Source organism: Rhinolophus sinicus, linkage group LG03 (genome assembly GCF_036562045.2).
Source record: "Rhinolophus sinicus isolate RSC01 linkage group LG03, ASM3656204v1, whole genome shotgun sequence".
Taxonomy (NCBI): domain Eukaryota; kingdom Metazoa; phylum Chordata; class Mammalia; order Chiroptera; family Rhinolophidae; genus Rhinolophus; species Rhinolophus sinicus.
The window spans coordinates 158,629,076-158,650,202 of record NC_133753.1 but is presented as its reverse complement, the minus strand read 5'-3'; the positions used below and the strand labels follow the sequence as shown (position 1 = coordinate 158,650,202).

Genomic DNA, 21,127 nt, shown 5'->3' with positions numbered 1-21,127 from the left:
TATTGCTAGGGATGCATGATATACAAAGTTTGAAGCCTGCTTGTCTAAGTATAACACTTAAAAACTCTTATGCTCTAAATCCAACTGAGCCATTAGCCATCAACAATGTCATATTTGCATTAATATATTTATCTCACTGCTCACTTATAAAATGCTTTGCAAATAATTTATAGTGTTTGTTCTTTCATTTGTGCAGGCAACTCTCACATTCCCAGTAGAGTGGTAAACAGAGGCCTCTGCATTGCATCCTGGATGCTTTTTCCTCTCCTCCGGCAAAAGACAGAATAATAATGGCCTATGAACAGCACCAATGGCACCTTCCCCCTTACTCCTCAGTGCACTCATTTTTGTGCACCAGAAAAAGGGACAGACAGCTAGGAAGAGGATTCTATGCCCAATCCGTACCATGCCTTTTTTCATTCTCATTGCTCTGCTTGGATGGAGGGATCCCTGGGAGGCTGAATGGCAATTTCCCCCCCTACTCCACATACACCAGCTTGTACTAGCCTGGTATGCCTCCTGTGTTACACATTTATGCTCCCTTTGTTCTATGCATTTCCTCGAGCTAGGCAGGAGGAAATTATTTTTATCATTGTAAAGTTATTATAAATGGAAAAATGGAGGTACTATGAGTAGAGCTGAATTTTAAGCCATAATAATTTAGGGACTCAACAACGAAAAAGTTTAAAAATGATTATTTCATTCCTAGCACAATATTTTGCATAAAATATGCCCTCGATAACTGTACATGGAATGAACGAAGAAACATATAAATATAGGTCAACCTGAGCACTCAGTTCTGATAATATTATGTAGCAATTAAAAGCATAAATTTAGGTTTGAGTCTTATAATTCTCTTTACTATTTTGCGTGACTTTGAGCAAGTTCCATAACTTCTCTTAAGCCTCATTTCCTTCAATCTGTAAATTAAGCATAAGGACAGTAACTACCTCGTAGACTCACTGCAAGAATTAAATGAGATGTAAGTGCTTAGCATGGTATCTGGCACATGGTAAACTCCCAGTAAACGTTAGTTATATTGCATTTTGCTAATGCTGAATCAAATGCCAAGAAATAGTAAAGCATGTTTCTACCCTTAAGCACTTTGTCAGTAAGCTCATTAACTCCCCCCCCCCAAGGGCTCATCAGCTTACATAATTTATGCTATTTTGAAAATCAAAAGTAATGCCTCTATTGGAGAGACTGACCTACACATTTGTTAATCATTATCTCCTCCTGCCCATATGTCTGTCTGCCTGGAAGAGCTATTTCTGTCCTTGAGCTAACTATTGGCAAAGGTGCAGAGTCCTTTCATTTTGTTTCACCTAATGGTACATTATACCTCATTATTAAGAAAGAAAGAAAAAATTATATGTAGATCTCCAGGGTGGTGCCAGTTAGTTGAAAATTTGATGGCAGTAAAATACCACATCAAGGAAGGAAAAAAAGATGGCAAGATTTTTATCACTGTTAAGAAAAACTAATTTATCTTAGAGGAGACGTACAATCTGTTATCATCAAATAAAAAAAATAGGATAATAATGGGAGTTTCCATGAACTCTTAAAAAGGGACTCCAGAAAAAAGTAAAACTTTCCTTTGTTTTCTCTTCCAGGTTGTAAATAACAGGAAATCAATAAATATTATTTGAATTAGTAATTGAGTAGGAAGCAAGCCTGTACCAAAGGTGTAAGTATGTCTAGACACTACGTGCACATCGCCTCCTGGGAACCCTTCCCCCATTCATTTGTGCTTGTTATGAGCAAATAGTTCCCATACATTATTTCCCTTACAGCTTTTCACTAATGCTATGAGGTATGTATTACTATTCCAGTTCCATACTTGAGGCACCAAGAGGTTCAGAAATTTGCCCAAGGTCATATGTTACAAGTCATGAAGTCAAGATATAGCAAACCCAGAAATATTTGACTCTAGACCACTTACGCTTCATTGTAGAAGGTGGGATGTGGCCTTTATGTTACTATTTTTTCCTTTTTCTGGAAAATGTGAACTACTGCAGGAAATTGGGACTCTCTTCCTCCTGCAGTCAGATTCCTATTGCTTCCCTTCACTGACTAGAACACTCTGAAGTACCAGCCTTGCCCCTTTGAGAACAGTACAGGTATCACTCAGACTCATACTTGAATGCTCAGTGTGGTTCATTTCAACAAACGTGGATTGAGAGTCTCCAATGAGCCAGACACTCTGCTAAGTGTTTGGGAAACAAAAACAATGGATAAAACTTCCTGCTCCTGGGAATATTTATCTGGAAGGAGATTTACCAAACTTTAAAAATGGCTACCTCTGGTACTTTCCTCTTTTCACTTATCTGCATAAAATGTCAGTTAATATGTTTTAGGTAAAGAAAAAACGGGGGGGAGGGGCTGCAATAAAAGAAACTTTCAATAAACCCATCTCTAATGGTGAAATGGAATAGGCGACTACATCCCAAGCCTTCTGACTTTTCACATCACATAGTCACTATTTTTTTAAGCCACCTTGGGGAACCATTTTATTGAGAATCTACTGTGCACCAGACAATCCGTTAAGTGTTGCTGGTTATAGAGATAAATAAGATAAACCTTCTGGCCTCAAGGACTTTATAATCCAGTGGAAAAAAACTCGTGGTGGAATATGATATTTTCCATGTCTCTAGACACTGGTTTGTTCTGTTTGCATAAAGCTTTTGCCTTTTTGTAGAAAATAGCTCTGACATCTGTTTAGAAATGCACATTTCCATATTGGCATGAAGTGTCATCTTCTGAGTTATGCAAAAATACAAATTATCATTGCATGTCAATAGAAAGACAGAGTAACACTACAGAATCCTATTAAATATAATATTTAAAGAACCTCTAGTGTTGGGTAGGAGTCTAAAGCTGAAAAGTAAACTGCAAAATGCCAGAAAAGTTATAACTCTTCTCTAAATCCTTCATATAAACCAAAGAATGTACCAGAGAATAAACTAGCAGCACAGAAGCTGTGACACAAAGAAGCTGTATGCATTTGCTGTTGTTATTAATATGACAAACAGATGCCATTTTTCTACCTTATTCCTAACCTTCTTCAAAAAGCTTGTCTGCTTAAACACTTTTTGAGCCTAAAAAATAGAATTCCAAGCCTGTGTCAACCATATTTTGGATTTTCTCAGATCATTGCTCTAGATGAACAGACTCTCACATGTCAGAGAAGGCCATTGGCCTTGGATTTGACAATTAGCTATTCTATAACTATACAACTACAGTGTTATAATTAATTTTTAAAGTATCGATCAACATTTTGTGCTGTTGCAGTTAAACAAGATGTGGAAAATTCTTTTGTTTATCAAAAACTCTCTTTGGAGTTAATTGAATGAGTTTAATTTTGTCAGCCCTCTTATCTCAAGTTGCTTTAAAACTGTCATTGTTTTGGCAATATTGAGGAAGCCTATATAGCTTTAGCTAAAGAGAAATACGTATCACCAAACTTAATGACATAATCAAAAATGAAGAGCTAAATACCATTTAGATAAACCAACAGCTCAATGTATTGAGCCCTACAATCCCAATGGATATTCATGCTGCAATTAATAACCCAGACTTTAAATATAATGAAAATAAACAAGCTGAATTCTTTCCAGTGTATTGAGTGATAATTGATCTTTAAAGATCATTGGAATCAGGTACACATAGTAAGTATCAGAGGTTGAAAATCTTGATTTTAGATGCAAAAAAATATTTTCCAGATTAAAATGTGGAAACAGATATATGCTTCTCCTATATATGAACAGAGACAGATCCTAGTTACAGTCAGTGGGAAAGGGCTGCATTCCAGCCACGTAACCCATGGTGCTGATTGTCATCCCAGTGGAGATTCAAGAATCCAAGACGCAGACTCCATCAGCCACAGGCCTTTCTCTGCTAGCTGTGAGAATCACAGCCCCTGGTAGACCAGGATCTAATGAGCTGTTTGCAGACCACATATGTCTCCCAACAGAAAACCATAAAGGGAAAAACACTGAGAGAATCAGAGGGAAAAATGGAAAGGCCAAGAGGCTCTCAAGCCAAAAAGGATAGAAGAATGAGGGAAGAGGCCAAAACAGAATAAGAGAAATACTTTACTTAGGAGATTGAAGAAATAGTGCCTTGTATGTAAACGTTAGTTTTCTCCTGATTCATAAGCAGAGTTTTAAGTATCAAGATAAAGAAGTTAGAATGTGCAGCCCATTAACTCTTTCAACCTCTAATGCCCTGAGAAATTCCCAGAAAGACGCCTCAGAATAGCCACAGGTCACCAATATTTCCCAATGCTCCCCAGTAATGCCGTAAACAGTAACTTTTAAGATAAATAAAAGATGATATACAATTCAATAGTAATATTTTTAGTCTTATTTTATTATATGTATCATAATGTCAGGAAACTGATTGTTATTGATTTTTTTAAGTGTTTAAATCTGTTTAAATATAGATTTTACTTTTTAAATGGAAAAAAAAAATGAATAAGGTGTCAGTAATGCTACCCATTATTTATCAACTCTCCCAACTGTGTCATGGGGAAATGTCAAATGTCCTGCCAGAGGGCAAAACAGAAGACACAGGGAGATGTGTGCCATAATACGGCCCTAAATCGTAACAGGGCTAAATCGTAACAGGGCTTGGCCCAGTTACTTTCCCACCAAAAGATAATTCAGTTGCACCTCAGGTTTCACTTTGTTGTTAAAAGTCGATTACTCTCTGACTGAGCCCGGATAGCTCCAGGGCAGAGTTTGATCCCCAGTGATGCTCAGTGGTGAGGAAGTCACCGAGCCATATGTTCCCATAACAGGACATGCTGTGAAGTTAGGGGAATTACTGCAATTACTTTTTTAAAGGCTCCTGGAGAGCCAAACTTGCTATGACTCTCTATAAATTAAATACAGGAGGTTTCCACCTAATTCACAAGTTTCTCAAAACTCACCAGAAGAAGATTATGAGAAAAATGGAGACAACAGGGAGACTCAACTATTCTACCTACAGGTACCTTGAAAAATGTCTTGTTTCTATTTCTTCTCATTAACTGGGATTCTCTTTTTATTGCAGTGCTTATTTTGGTATAAAATAGTGTAGTCATTTAGCAGGTACCTGGCATCTGCTCTGTATTTATGAACTTAGATAGACCCTGTAATTACCTTTAAGAATTTGAAAACTAAAATAGTAACTGGGTCACATACATACAGGTGCACGCGTGCGTACACACACACACACACATTTGTGTCCTCCCTGTCCTCTCTTGGTCATGAACACTCACAGGGCCACCTTGAGAATTCTTCTTCAAGGATACCATACGAAGGCTGGACTCTGAAGCTGTCACTGAATTTGGCACAGAATAATGGTGTATCTTTGTAAATGTAATCCATCTGGAGGAAACCACTGAAGGTATTAGAAGAGATGTCCTGGAAATCATAATCCTTGAGTAAATCATTTAATCACTTTGCTCCCTAGTTACTTGCTCTGAAACATAAAGCAAATGACATTATCCCCTTTCCTCATCCCACTTGACTTCCTGAATCCTAGTCATGTGGCTTAAGAGCCACCAACAGAATTGGTTGGGGAAAAAAAAAACTCGAGTATATTTGCTGCAACAGGAGTTCTGGTTTCTATCTCTGCTAGCTGACAAACCCCAAGTGTTTATGTCATCACTAAAGTCTGTGAAATTCCTAATGGTTGTCTCTGGGGTCACACCTATTTTTCTCAGCCTAATGGCATGTTTATTTAACCAAAGTCCACATTTAGGAGCTGTAAGCAAATAAAAAAATGTTATAGAATAGCAGATAATTTTTAAAACTAAAGACTCTACGGCAAGTGTAAGGCTAAGTAAACACAACTTTGATGTGTTAAGATGGATTGCAGCCAACCACTAACAGTCCCTCACAGTTTTTACTTGTTTTCCCACACATGATCTCATTTGATCCTTGCAACAACCTTGAGATACTTCAGTCACAAAGAGTTGTTATCCATGCTTCACAGCTGAGGAAACTGAGTTCCAGAGAAGTTAAGTGGTTTTCCTAAGATCACAATTCTAAGCAGCAAAGTCTATATATAGAGCTGAGTTTTCTGACTCCAGACCCATTTTCCTTTTATTGTATCTTGCTGCCTTCAACTAAATATATAAACCGTTACATGAGGGACAGACTTTCAAAACGACAAACATTTTGCTGGTTTCTAAAAGCTATTAGCAGTTGCACAGAACACCAAAGTCTGGCAAACTTGGCAAAAGAACAGATAGACTCAGGGCCAAGGCATTCTGTAACCAAAATCCCCAATATGTTGTTCACTTCTGAACTTGACCTTACTAGTTATAAACATTCTCAGTTATTTTGTTCCATCTATACCATGTAATTATTTGGGGGAAATGTAAATCCTTGAACATCAAGGAAATGCCCATCACCTATCTTCTACAATTAACATTTTATTATACTTGCTTTACCTCATATCTACCTGTCTGTTCATCCTTCTGTCCAACCAGCAATCCACATTATTTTTCTGAAGTTGCAGACATCAGTAAAATTTACCCCTAAACCATTCAGCATGCATATCATTAACTAGAATTCAATATTTTCTTATGGTTTTCTTTATTTAGGTGTAATTTACATACAATCAAATGCACAAATCTTAAGTGTACCACTCAGTAAGTTTTGCCAAATGTATACGCCCATGTAACTCAAAGCTCTATCTAGATACAGAGTATTACCCTTACCCCAGAAAGTTTCCTCCCTTCTTGACCATTCTCAGTCAATTCCTTCCCAACCACTATTCTAATATTTGTCACTATCAATTAGTTTTATCTGTTTTACAACTTCATCGAAATTGTGTCAGACAGTATTTACTCTTTTGTGTTAAGGATTTTCTTGCTCAAGATCATGCTTTTGAGATCTATCTGTGTTGTTTTGTATATGAGTTTACTCCTTTTTCATTGTTCAGTATTATTCTGTTGCAGGTATATACTAATTGCTTTATGCTCTTTCCTCCTGACAGATATCTGACTTGTTTCCATTTTGTGGTTATTGTAATAAAACTACTATGAACACTTTTATAGAAATATTGTTGTGAATATTTTCATTTCTCTTGGATAAATAACTAGAAATGAAATTGCCAGGTCATCGGGTAGGTGTATGTTTAGTTTTATAGGAAAGTTCCAAAACTATTTTCAAAGGACTTGTACCATTTTAATCCCCACCAATAATTCCTGAGAGTTTCCGTTGCTCCATATCATCATTTGGCATGGTCAGTCTTTTTAATTTTAGCCATTCTGATGGATGTTCATCATATTCATTTTTGATTTACAAAATAAGAATATCCACAATAGAAAGCATTTCCATCATCAAGGGACAACTTAGGCAATATATGTATTCACGTACCCCTATTACTATACCAATTCAGGTTTCTTAAACCATATGATTAAGACATTAAATCCTAATTTTTGTCCTTAAAGAGTTGATTGAAAAATTCATAATTTGGCAGTTATTTTAAATGTTTTTGCATTCAACTTGAGCTCTAAATGGCTGAGCTATTGTTGAAGTTCATTTTATGGGTGTTTTGCTATCAATACTAAGGCTTTCAAAATAATCAAAATGATCAGGTTAGCTCTTGACTTACACATAATAGAAAAATAAATAAGTAAATAAATAAATAAATAAATAAATAAATAATCAAAATCTAGTCACTAACTCATAAAATTTCTTTGACAAAATTGAGTGAGCATCACCTCAGGGGTGAGTCTCATAGACCTAAACTTTGATGAAGAAGAGGGAATCATTTTAGACTAAGCATAAGTAATATGTGTTAAAGTTACCTCCAAGTTAAGTTGCTTCCAGTTCCTGGAGGACGTCCATAGGCCTAATTTTATTTTAATGTAAATGTTTCCTTAGGCTTTATAATTTATCCCTAGGAATTTTCAAGCTTTTAAATTGCTATTTTCTTGGCTTTTCCTCCATTCTCCTTGTGCTCACTCTTGGTCATTTGTTAGGAAAATAACCTACTCTTAATGATTCTCAGAAATGTATATCAGTCCACTGCTTATAACATTAGACACGTTATAACCCATTTGACAATTTGCCTTTTAATGAACTTTCAGTAATTAATAGCTGTAATACAGCTTAGTGCTTTAAAGTGGGAGAGAATTTATAAGTCTTGAGGTTATTGTAACCTGATCAAGGCATTGTGAAACACTGACATGAAGGATAACTTAGCCCTAGCTCTTTAACTAGTTCCTTTCTTTCCCTATACTTCAATTTTCCCAGGTATAAAAGAATAATCTCCAAGTATATGTATCAATCTTTTAAGCAGAAAATTTGTAATGAAGTTTTAGCATCAATTAATTTTTGTTTGGCAGATTGTATTTCTGGAGGTCCTGTTTAATTCCTTCCCATAACATTTAGAAAGGGCAAAATGGTTCCACAGTTACTAGAATCTCCATTGATTACAGAGGCATTAGGGAGATCGCACCCAAGGCAATGTTATGAATTAGGCATTTTAATCTCTGTTTTGACTTACCTTTTTAAGAAGCACTTAATACATTGCTTTATCTCTCTCTATCTAGCTATAAAATAATAAACACAATATGCTGACTCTAAAGATATGTTAATATGGTAGCTATTTCTTTAAATTACATAAAATGTCATCTATATAGGAGGTTTGCATATTTTTGGAATTAAGCCACGAGGCACGTATTTTGTACTTTTGAAAATAAGAATACTTCATGGCTTGGGATGACAATGTACTGCCTAATTGTCCTACTTATCAAATATACATACAACAGATTCATTTTAGGTGTTTTTTTTTTCTTTTTTTTCGTGTTTTTTTTGTCTGCATATGAGCCACCAGGGCCAATGTCATGCGTAGGTGAAAATAGGCAGCTAGGATTGGAATGATGAAGCAGCACAGAAAAGACCTGCCTGCCTTAAAATATTTTCCTTCCAGCCTGTCTTTGGAATAAGACATAACCTTATAACCTTCAGATTTTTCTATCAAAATCAATGTATTAGCAGGTAATAGCCCAGGATAGCTTTTTATTACACAAACCATTAATGCCCATTATCCCTTCAGAGTCTAGCAGGGCAATGAGAAGATGGGACATAGTCAGAGACATTTTGAAAGGCTGAAATGATATGAAATAGTGAGATGCTGTGTGTGTGTAGCTGGGCAGTGTGGGGTTGGGGGTAGGGATGTGGAGGAATTCCAGGTATCAGGAGGACAGCTTAAGGGTGGAAGGCACCTGTGGGAGGAAGTTCAGAAAGAAAGTCCAGGACTTTTGCCATAGCTTCCAATGCTGGCCTAGGGCTGGATCTGTGAGACACAATGAGAAAATAATGTAGTCTTTTATTTTTCAGGTAAAGCCACATTTTGCATGTAAGCTCTTTTGAGTCACTTTGTTCTTTCTGACACAGGAAAGACAGAATGGTTGTGCAGTCATCATTGGTACCGAGGCAAAGAATTTTGCATTTTCTGGTGTTATATAAGCCACAGTTAGACAAACTGCTCGTCTACTAAATAAGTACTGAAAATGAAAACTGTCATTGTAAAGTGATATGTAAATACAAATTGTTTTTACTGTGATTCCAGAACTTAAATAATTTTTACCCAATTTTTTTCCTGATAATTACCTCTGACATTTTGCCACTGGCCCACTTTGCAAAGGAATCAAGTCCAAACACTGCATTATTTAATCAGATTTCATTGCATTTTAAATGAATGAGGATAGAAGTAAAGATGACACATTAGGACAACTGACAAGGATTCATTTTTAGGCTTCTTCCATTTCTAATCTATCTCTAAACTTTATCCTTTTTGTTTAGTTTGCTTTTTTCAATACATGCTAATTTAGTTGCATGTAGAAGAGTTTTATGGACAAGTAACTCCTTTCTTCTTAACCAGAAAAGAAAAGTGATCACTGCATGTTTTAGTATGTTCACATTTACGTTTTATCATCGTAGTTAGTAGAAAGGTTCGAGGACTTCAGAAAAATATGTGAAACATAAGTTTAGTGTTTATTTAGCTTTAGATTATTAAGCATAATTATTAGAATCTTATTACTTTTCTCTTCTCATAAAATTTTTATGTTTTCATTAAAAACATTTGGCCTCTCATAAATTAACCATAGCAAACAATAAAGAACTATCCTTTAGACTGAGACGAAAGTCCTTTATAAAAATAATTTGTCTTTTGGCTCTCTAATCATATTATGCTAGGGTCTTAATATTAAAGTGCAATCTTATAACTGTGATTGAAGAGCTCTTTATTAGTTTCTCTGCAAATAAGAGTTTTTAATCTCTTTTGCAAGCAAGAATATTTTTACGGTTTAAATATATTTTGGAATTTGTTCCAACATTTACATTGAAAATTACTTAAAACATTTGTGATTTTAAGCTCTCAGCAGAAATCTGCTGCTGAAGAGGGAAAAAAAATTAAAGCAGTTAGTCAGAAAGACACTTATGTAAGAACTATGACATTGGTCATTGGTTTGAAAGCAGGAAGTCCTGTGTTGAAAGTAGGAAGACTCAAAGCTTTAAAGAAGATTTATTGAGCATTTTTCCCCACAGAGCTAAGGTAAATGGCTGATGAGTGAAATCCTGAGAATGTTCACAGCGTTTTTCTTTCATTCTGTTGCAGCCCGGAAGATGGTGAGATCCATCCAGAAATCTGTCGGCTTTATATCCAGCTGCAGTGCTGCTTAGAAATGTACACAACAGAGATGCTAAAATCCATATGCTTGCTGGGGTCTCTTCAGTTTCATCGAAAAGGTATCTATCTACATTTAATATATTGCCTTAAACACTGAGGAATGTGAAACAAATACTCATCTTTTGCAAAGTACCTATATGCACTATATGTCTATCTACACACAATTAGAATGGATGCAAATTTTCAGGAAATGTTTGATATAAATTAATAATATAAGTCAATATCAGTACTAAGTGCATAAGAACACTGATCACCTTGAACAGAAATTGTGGTAGAAACAGTTCTCAATTTCTTAGATTACCACTTGTGAACAAGGCTGGTTAGAATCAGCACAGACATCAAAATATATATAATGATCTTATTAGGCTAGTAAATGCTATCCAAGCTTGCTGCTATTTCCCTAAATGAATTAGCTTGCAAGAAGACAAATTACATATTGTATTCCAAAGATTTAAAAATAGGGGAAACTCAACAAACAATAGGGAGACATATTAATAACAGAAAATCTCATTACCACGCTTAAACTATAAAGGGAATATATTGGCTGAAATGGCTGAAGCCTCCAGCATTGGCAGTGGCTTCAGCATGGTCTAATCAGACTATTGACTCCCATTCTCAGTGATACTCTGGCTTCTCCTGGGTGTTGGCTTTATCCTCAGGCTGCCTTCCCCCACATTAGCAAACTCATTGCATCAGTTCCAGTCATCATATCTGCATACCACGGGATCCATAAAAAGACAAAACTTCTCCCCACTATAGACTAGCAAACATGATGAGCTTCATTCTGATTGGACCAGGTCAGATCATGGGTCTTCACTTGAACCAATCACTATGGACAGAGGGATAGAATTATACTGACCAGTTTAGACAATCAAGGCCCATTCCTGGAACTAGGAGAGGGTCAACCCACCCATGATGGGAGAGGGTGCAATGGAGTGGATGCTGGGAGGAAGCCAAAAGTTTCCATTACTGAAGGATTCAACTATATTTTCTTTAATTCATTGAACAATAATTTATTGGGAACTCCTGAATGCAAACATTTTATGCTTGAGCTCAGGAAAATTGGGGGTAGATAGAATGTGATACTTGCCTATGATTTTAAATTCAGAGATAGGAAAGGTCAATATACTCTAATACTCAGGGGAAATCTTGTAGAAAGTGTAGGACTTGAGCTGGGTTGTGAAGATAGGGTTCAGGTAAGGAAAGGAACAGAACTAACACTTGTCACCCCCAATAAACTTTAATTTAAAAAAAACCAAAGATATTTCAGAAACAGTTGAAGTAGAGATTTGAAATCAGATGAGCATGCAATTTTGTGGGGGGGGGGCGCGAAATGACATGATAAAGTACTTGTAAAAATCAAATCTTGTGTATACACATACGTATGCACACAGCAGGATAAAAAACAAGATTATGCTATTTTGCATAATCAGTGTACCGCCAATCACCCAGTGTCCACGTTATAAACCTTTCTTTTTTTCATTCATTCATTTAACACATATTTATCAGTCAACTACTATATGCTACTAGTCATCCTTGAGTTCTACTACCCTAAACCCCAAATTTAATAATTTATAATTCATGTTGACTATTAGCTTCTAATATCTCCTTAATCTTTTTACCCATTTCTACTCCTAGGCCACCATCAAGTCTAACCTATGTTACTACAGCTTTATCCTCCTGGCTTCCAGCTTCCTTTAGAAAGGAAGGGAAGGAGGGAGGGAGGGAAGGAGGAAAGAAAGAAAAGGAAGGAAGGAAAGAAAGCAGGTAGGAAAGAAGGTAGGAAAGAAGGACGGAAGGAAGGAAAGAAGGAAGGAAGGAAGGAAGGAAGGAAGGAAGGAAGGAAGGAAGGAAAGAAGAAAGGAAGGAAAGAAGGAAAGAAGGAAGGAAAGAAGTTAGGAAGGAAGAAAGGATGGAAAATAAAGTCAAATAGTCCTCAGAGTCTTAGGGGAATTAGTGACTCCCATTCTAGCCTGTAACACTAAAAATGTCTTTCTGCTTAGAATCTCTTTCTGGTATGTTTCCTTTAATGCTATGATAAAAACTGATGTTTTGGTAACCTTTAGATTAGCGCATTTCTTCTCACTCTGTGTGAGTGTTACAGGTTGGCCATTCCCCTCTTCTTCACTATTTCTTTTCCATCAAGAAAAGGAAAGGAATTATAATCGCATCATTAAGGTTGGCTGTGTATGAGAGTCTCTGGTCAATTTTTCTTTGAGATTAGATACTGAAACCAAATTGTTTCACAGTTATCTGTACTTTTAATTTATTTTTATTTCTAATCACTTCCCTGGCTATCACCAGAAGTCCAGAAATTATCATATGTCACATTTAGTTTTACTGTTGCATTGAGTAGTCATGAGTTTACTCTTTGGAGAAAAAGGGGACACAAGGTCACTGTAGGGACAAAAAGTATGATTTCTTTCTGGGAAAAATAAGCCTCAAATCATTTGAAAGCTCCTTCAGTGAGCATGAATTTTGTAATGAAGATTGTCCTTCTCTGCCACTTAAGCAAATTATAATTATCCCTAGTCCTTAATATCTTCAGTGGATCTTCATGCTTATTCCATGTGCAATGCTTCTGAATGTTTGCTGTCTCATAAGTTTGATTGGTACAACCCAGTACTTGGAAATCTTTTATACTTTACAACATCGTGGTATTGCAAAAAAGAAAAAAGAAGGAGAAGGAGAAGGAGAAGAAGAAGAAGAAAAAGACTACTAAAATGATTTCCTTCTTTTTCATGGCCAACAAAATTAAATTACCAAAATGTGAGGTAAAATCCACATTTTATAAAGGCTATTGGGTTATCCCATGCAGGGTGTGGTTTTGAAAAACTGTTTGTTTCAAGAAGATGACAAATGAGTATAATTTTAGACATTTTATAGTTGCATATTCTAACACTTTAAGTTGTAGATTGTACCATTGCTTGACAAAGTTTAATTCCTATGTTTACAGTGAAAAATAGTTGCTCTCACTCACAGTTAGGTTGGTAGGAAATCTTTTCCCATAACTGAGTCCATGTATCACATTGACCATTAATGCCTGTTTCCTGCCACCAGAGGAAATGAGATTGCAGGTTTCATTCATTCTGTTGGCAGAAAGTGGAGCCAGGTTTCTAAGAGAATTGAATGATCTTGCTATTGTGGCCATGGCTTTCCTCTCTCTCACATTCTCTCCCCACTCAATCAGTTTTGGCAACATTCCCATTCTGAAAGGAGCACAGACGATGGAACACTCCAGTGCAACTCCCCTTCACATTTCACCTTTCTCTTTCCACCTTTGTTCTCATCTTACCTCACTTGTCAGTGGCCCTCTCTGACTCTGCTCCGCCTTTCTGCCATAGCTTACAGCAAAATTAATTATCCCCAGGTCCTTTGCAGGTCTACCACTTTCCCATCCTCCTCCAGAAATAAGGGATTCTTCTCCTGAAATGTACCACTATGAACAATACAAAGATAAAAATATGCAGAGGAAATGTAATCATAAAAGGGAAATAAAAATGTTAAAAGTTGAAAAATCTTAATTCAAAATCTAGTGGGAGCTGAGAGCTCAAGATACTCTAATGAGAAATTAATGAACTGCTATCCAGCAAAATACAGGATGAACTCAAGACAAAGAAGAGAATATGAGCAGTAAAGACTCCAGTGTTTTCAGCATCACATTAAGAAAAGGAAATGACCCACACTAATAAAAGAAACAAGCAACATATAGACAGAAATGGAATAAAGCCATAAGACTTTCTTTTCCAATGTAATGAGGCAGTTGATACTAAAATAGAACAGTAGGTTAGAAGAAATGAAGCAGAATAAATCTTAAAATAGACTATGATTCCAAGTCTGAGTGGAAACATGCATTCATTCTTTGCACAAATACTATTGAGCACCTATCATATGTAAGGCACTGTACCAGGTACTGGGAGGCAGCGGTGATCAAAGGTGAAGAGATCCCTGTTCCTGTGGAGGATATAGTCACGTGCAGAGAAATAGTTTCAAAAAATCAAAGGTTCAGAAATCCAAAATACTAACAAATGCAATGTCAATAATTAGAATAGGTGATGTAATAGAAAGTGACGGACTGGGTGGCTACTTTATCAGAGATGGTCAAAACTCTGAGGAGATAGTTTGTAATGCGAGATTTGAAACAACCTCATAAACATTGGTATCTAATGTAAAGGACCCAAGACCATAACAAACTTATGCTGCTTGAAGAATGTAAATGAGACCAACTTCTGGAATCTAAGGGGGATCTGAAACCATCTATTATTACTCTATCTTCGTGTCTTCGTATGCCAGTTAGGAGGACACCATATTTATCGTCTTTTGTCAAAGCAGATGTCAAGTGAGGAGCAGAATAATAGCAATGATAATAGCTTCCACTGAATGTATACCTTCTATTTGTCAGGTACTTTTTACATGGTATTTCATTTTTCCTTCAGCATCATTTCCCCCATTTTATAGATGAAGACCCCACAGCTAAAAGAGGTAACTTGCCCAAGGTCACACAACACACTTCTCCTGGTGCAAAGTTTGTGATTGTTCCTCTCTACCAGACCATTTCCCATTAAGCTACATTGGAGAAGGGCAAGAAAACATATCAAATGGAGAAATGCAGAAGAGTATCATGGTTGATTAAATTTTATCCACAGATTTGGCTTATTTAATGATTAGTGTGCATGCCTCAAAATACCATGTTTAATGGCTAAAGTCCATTGTATTTAACTTCTTACCAAAATAGCACTAAGTTCAGAGAGTTACTTTTAACATAGGAGGGTAAGTTACCTCCATAGATCATTTAATGATTTATAAAACATTTTACTTGGGGTAAAGAAGTTTAATTCTTACTAAGAAATGATTATATTTAGTGAAAAAAAATAAAAAGCAGTATTCATGTGATACAAAAGGAGCATGATTTAGCCTTAGATACCCATTACAAGAAAGTTGAAATTAATTAATTGTACAGTAAATACCACTTGCAGATTGTTCTGCTTTACAATAAGAGGCGGAAATGGCACGATAAGAGCCTCCTTTCTAAATGTGTCTCCCATGGCCTGCTCTTTTCCTGTGCTACAATGGTGCCCTTGCATCTGCTTTCTCCATCACCTACTTGCAGCCACCAAGATGGCTGAAACTTTGGGAGCAGTGATGCAAGTTTTGTGCCATAGGAAGCCCAGAGTAGGATTTAGGGAAGTGGGAGCGAAGGGAAGCTCTGTATCTTTTCCGAATTGGAAAATGTTCACTTCCCTGTATATGGGCAAGAATGGAGCTCTGTATATAATTATTATTTTCCAATATGTGTTTTATGGCACTGTGAATAACTTCTTTCCATGCTATAGAAAAGCATTTGAAACTACTTCTTAATATAGGTAAACAACTGAATTAATGTAACTTATTTCTATTTAAATTACATGCTTTTTAGAAATGCAAGAGAGTAAAAGCGGATTAGTTAACAGCCTATATTTCCCGTTTGTTTCACAGTGTATGGAATTGCAAAGTACCTATCAGTTATGAAAATGCATGAGAGTGAGAATAACTACTTGGATAAGCTTCCATGCATCTCATGTAACCTGTGTTTATTTTGTTGTTCACAGTCAGTATGAAAATTGTCCTGAAAGCTGCCCTGGGCGTAGTATCAGAGCAGATAATATGTCGGGAATATAAAGGACATAGGAAATTTGCCCCTGCCATCAAGGAAATGATAGTGCAGAGATACGTTATTGGCTCAGAGAAGATTGGTTTGTTTTGTTTTGATTCCTGGGGAAACTTATGCAAATGTATAAAACTGACTTTGCTGGACACTAGAGGCCAAACTCAAGGCCTCCAAAGAGACACTGTCTATGACAGAATTCCCTTTGTCACTGGGAGGCTGAACACTAGCAAGAAAGCAAGAAGGAATGGAAGTGGGAAAAAGAAAGAGGGTGGGAAAAATAAGTGATCAAGAGACGGAAAGTTGGTCTCTAGAGTGAAGTGTGGCAGAAGATCTCCACTCTAAATGACCCCAGCCCCATCTTCTGGGGTCACTGCCTAGGATTTCTCAGGCTGAGGGTGCTTTGTGGTGCTCTGGAGGCTGCCCCACAATCAGATGTGTTTATATTCCTCCTAAACTACTGACCATTTCTCACGAATATAAGAATAACCAGGCTTCCAAACTGGTATGTGCTTCATGGGTGGTTTCCCTTAACATTTCCTCAAACATGCCTATTATATTATCCATAAACAGGCTAAAAATACATGGAAATCCCAAAGGAGCTGGAAGCAGAAAGCTTTACAAGGCCCTGAGGAAAGCGGCCAACTTTTGGCTGTCTTAGTTCTAAACAGTGATGAAGCCAGCTTAGAGTTATTTCAAGGTGCTCTAAAGGCTCTCCTCCCCTACCTCCATCCCCTCTCTGAGCAAATATTTGTTCACTGAGGCCTGAAATTGATTTTTCAGGGGACAGAGATTTTCATTTCATAATAAGAAGTGAAATGATTTTAAATGCATATTCACTTTCTTGGATGAAATAAAATTGACTTGAAGATACCATTTGGAAGAAGGTTGACCCCTCTCCTAAGAGCCCACCTGATGTCAGAGAACAGGTGCTCGATTCTAAGGACAACTGGTCAAAGTGGGGAAGCTGAGGATGCAGAACTCAAACTGGCCACTGTCTACATTTGTGGGGTACTCCTCTGCCGACTCCTTAATGTGGTTCAGAAGAATCTATGAACTGACCCTCTAATCTCTAATTATCTGTCACCAGCAATGCCCACCTACCTGCCCTCCACCCCATACTCTGCCTTACCACACTCAAGGCATCTTGAACTACTTGAAAGAACCTTAAGTTGCAAGTTCTTTCCAGTTGCACCCTCTGCCTGGAACAGTTTACCCACGTTACCCCACCCCACACCCATCTCATTGACCCGGTCTACCTCTTTGCTTCCTGTGGCTTGTAACTGAGGTGGGACTTCCTATAGAAAGCTTTTCCTGGCCTTCCCAGGCTGGGTTGCTGCTCACCCAGTGTGTCCCCCAAGCATTTCCATGGCACAGATTATAGCACGTACATATTGAGGGGTAATTGCCTGGTTTCTTGTCTGTTGTCCTCTAGATTTGATCACCTTGAATGTATCCACCATTGTACCCTCAGCATTTAGCACAGTGTCTGGAGCAGAGTAGAGTTTCAATTAATAATTATTGAACAAGTGAGTGAATTGCTTTCATTCTGTATGGGTTGTCAAAAGAAAGGGAGTATACTTGGAGGAAAAGCTTGTCTAGAAATGTTGGTCTGAACTCATGCATATAGTATTTTCCCTCCTCCTGAGAATCCATTGAAATAATGAGGGGAAAGATATAATGAAAAAAAATAAATCCATATTATTTCTTATATTTGTCAGGATATAAGATATTTGCTGCATGAAACAACACCAAATCTCAATGGATTAAAACCATAAGAGTTCATTACTTATCCATGTCACAGTCCAATGCCAGAGCAGGGGTGGGGTGGGCAGTGTTTCTCTTTTTATTCTCCACATCCATTCAATGGCCAAGGGGAGAAAAGAAAGCATTAAAATCCTCATATGAGAGGATTTTTAGGAGCCAATCTGTAAGAGGCATACATCACTCCTGCTTAGAATCTATTGGCCATAACTCTGTTACATGGCTCCTCCTACTTGTAAGAGGAAAAGAGAGATTGGCAAACACAGAACAATCTCCCATGCCCCTGAAAAACACGAAGGGTGACCAGAACTTTTGAGGAATTTCTCAAAGCTAGAAAGTAATTGGGATTGGATTGGTGGATATAAATAGAGGAAACCATAGCTGATAAGAAACTCAAGAAGAAACAAAAGAAATTCATACAGGAGAAAATTACTGCAAAAATGAAATCAATTCCAGAGCTACTTCAAACTTGGAATCAACAAACACAAATCACAAGAAATTGGAACTGTTGTCAGGGAGATTAGTGTTTGAAATTGTATCAAGGAAAAGCTGGGCTGCCCCACACTGAGCAACACAGAGCATCACTGTGTGCCCCAAGAGGACGTCTGGTGTGTGTGTCAGGACTGGGCAGCAAAGCAGAGCAGAGTGTGAAATAACTCCAAGTCCCTAGAAGGACAGCTATAGAAGAAACAGAAAGTAAGCACATGACTCCAGTGTTTTTTCCAGGATAAGCTATTCAGTATATCTCATTGGAGTAGGAGCTTTAAACAGAAACCTCAGAGCAGGCATCAGCCTCCCGAAATAGGCTGAATGCCCAGGTCTCTTATCACTAGAGATGAGAAGCACCCAGAAGACAAGCTTTAAACACACATTGTCCAGCCAAACATCCTGACCCTTCTCCACAATAACCAGAAGGAGGATACCGTAATCAGAATGACAGGCAAACAGAGGTTCTCAAAGTCAAATCTGAATAGATACATATCCAGGAAAGACTAGATTTTTTAGGAAAAACCAACACCCTGACGGGGAGATGCCAAATGCAACAAATAAACAACGAATACTTGAAGAACAAATTTTAAAGTGGAAACAGATGAAGAATTTTAAATATATGTAATCAATAGTCTCAAAGTGACTTATGAGTCTCTCATACCCATAAAATAATAATTGTCTACAATAAAAAGGAAGCAGCCAGGTTTGTTGTAAATAAAAATGTTATCAATCAAATAAAAACTCAGTAGATGGATTACTGTTGGAAGACAATTCTCCTTCACTCTTGTGCATTTCTGCACGTCTTTCAAAGCAAGGCACTGACTGCCCTTTGTTTTACACTATCTTTTCAAGGATGTTTATTTAGTGAATGCCTTGGAAAATAGAGACAGTGTCTCCCTCCAGAGCAAGGCATGCTTACTATTCAGTGTAATGAAAATATTTCCCTCTGGAGAAAAAAGCAGACATGCTTATAAAAGATTCAGGATCCCTGAGCTCAAGATTCCTCGCCTGTCACACAGCCCCCTGTGTCTACAGGTATTATCTGGCCCTTTTTGTGTCTCCTTGTGGGACTCAAGAAACCAACACTGATACTTCGGCTAGTGCTATTGTGTGAGTAATAAACTGTCTTTGTCTCTGACCTCAAGTCTCATGTCTGTTTCCAGTATCCATGAAACTGTGGCCGGCTAACTCACAGGTAGAGTGAAAAATCTCACTCAGACCCTTCACAGTTCTTAAGATTATAATGGAAACACTGAGAGCCTAAAATAGTGAACTGAAAGATCAAATCAAAGTATTCTCCCAGAATTCAGCTCCCAGAATAAATATGGAATAGGGGGAATAGTTAAGAAACATAGATGATAGATCCAGAGACTCCAATATGAAATAGGAATTCTGAAAGAATAGAGATAATAGAGAGAGAGAGATAATCAATAGAAAAAAATTCCCAAACCTAAAGAAAGATTTAAATTGAAAAAGCCATAATATATCAATGAATTACTCCACAGTCTACTTAATAATTACAAAGGGAAAAGGCTGCATCTACAACGATAAAAGCTCACAGAAACCACCTTAACCAAGAAATCAATAATACTTTTAACTAACATCATGAATAGTGTGACAAACTGATTCATGTGCTTTCTGACACAATGTACTAAGAAGGATACAAAATCGCATCTATAATATCTTTGCCAAAAATGTTTATTCTGAATCTAGACATGTGGAAATAATCAGACAAATCCAAGTTAAAAGACATTCTATAAAACAACTGGTTTGGACTCTTCCTTCAATAATATTAATGACATGAAAGACAAAAAAAAAAAAGACAAGGATGCTGTCCTAGATAAAAGGAAAATAAACAGATCAACTAAATGAAGTGTATAATCCTTAATTTGATCTGCTGAGTTTAAAAAACAACTATAAAGGACATTATTGGAATAACTGTGGAAATTTGAATATAGACTATATATTAAATAATAATATTGCATCAAATTGAATTTAATCCTATTTAATCAAAGTTAATTTTTTTGGTGCGATAATTGTCAAGATGTTATGTAGGAAAACACCCTTGTCTTCTAAGAATTATATGCTGAAGTAATAAAAATAAAGTATTATTAATGTCTGCAACTCACTCTTAAATGGTTCATGAAAAAAATATATATTATATATAATTTTATATGTGAAAATTATATATAATCAACATAATATATATGAAACCTATATACATATACATAAACACACACATACATATATGTATATAAGAAAGACATAGAAAAAAGACAGAGAGACTGAAAGAGAAAAGAAAATATGGCTAAATATTAACAATTGGTGAAACTAGAATATTTGGGTACCCACTGTATTATTCTTGCAAATTTTCTGTAGGTTTGCTAATTTTCAAAATTAAAATGGAAGGGAATTTATTGGAAGTGCCAATCAAATGCCCAAAAAGATTAATATAAAAAGAACACATACCTCGACATATTTAAAAGCCATTTCATAACTCAAAAATTTAAAGATAACATCCTAAAATTTTTTCAG

The 21,127-nt window shown here is 36.6% G+C and overlaps 1 protein-coding gene and 1 long non-coding RNA gene across 5 annotated transcripts in view; one reads left to right on the top strand and one right to left on the bottom strand.

Moving 5' to 3' along the window:
- The window catches only part of RGS7BP (regulator of G protein signaling 7 binding protein), a 92,965-nt gene that overhangs the window by 49,354 nt on the left and 22,484 nt on the right, over positions 1-21,127 (top strand). For all 4 annotated transcript variants that reach the window (XM_019743792.2, XM_019743787.2, XM_019743781.2 and 1 more), the window contains exon 3: positions 10,624-10,754. In XM_019743792.2, coding sequence (XP_019599351.1) covers positions 10,624-10,754 — 131 coding nt within the window. The remainder of the gene's footprint in view (positions 1-10,623; positions 10,755-21,127) is intronic.
- The window catches only part of LOC141570702 (uncharacterized), a 43,161-nt gene that overhangs the window by 16,883 nt on the left and 5,151 nt on the right, over positions 1-21,127 (bottom strand). The window lies entirely within an intron of this gene.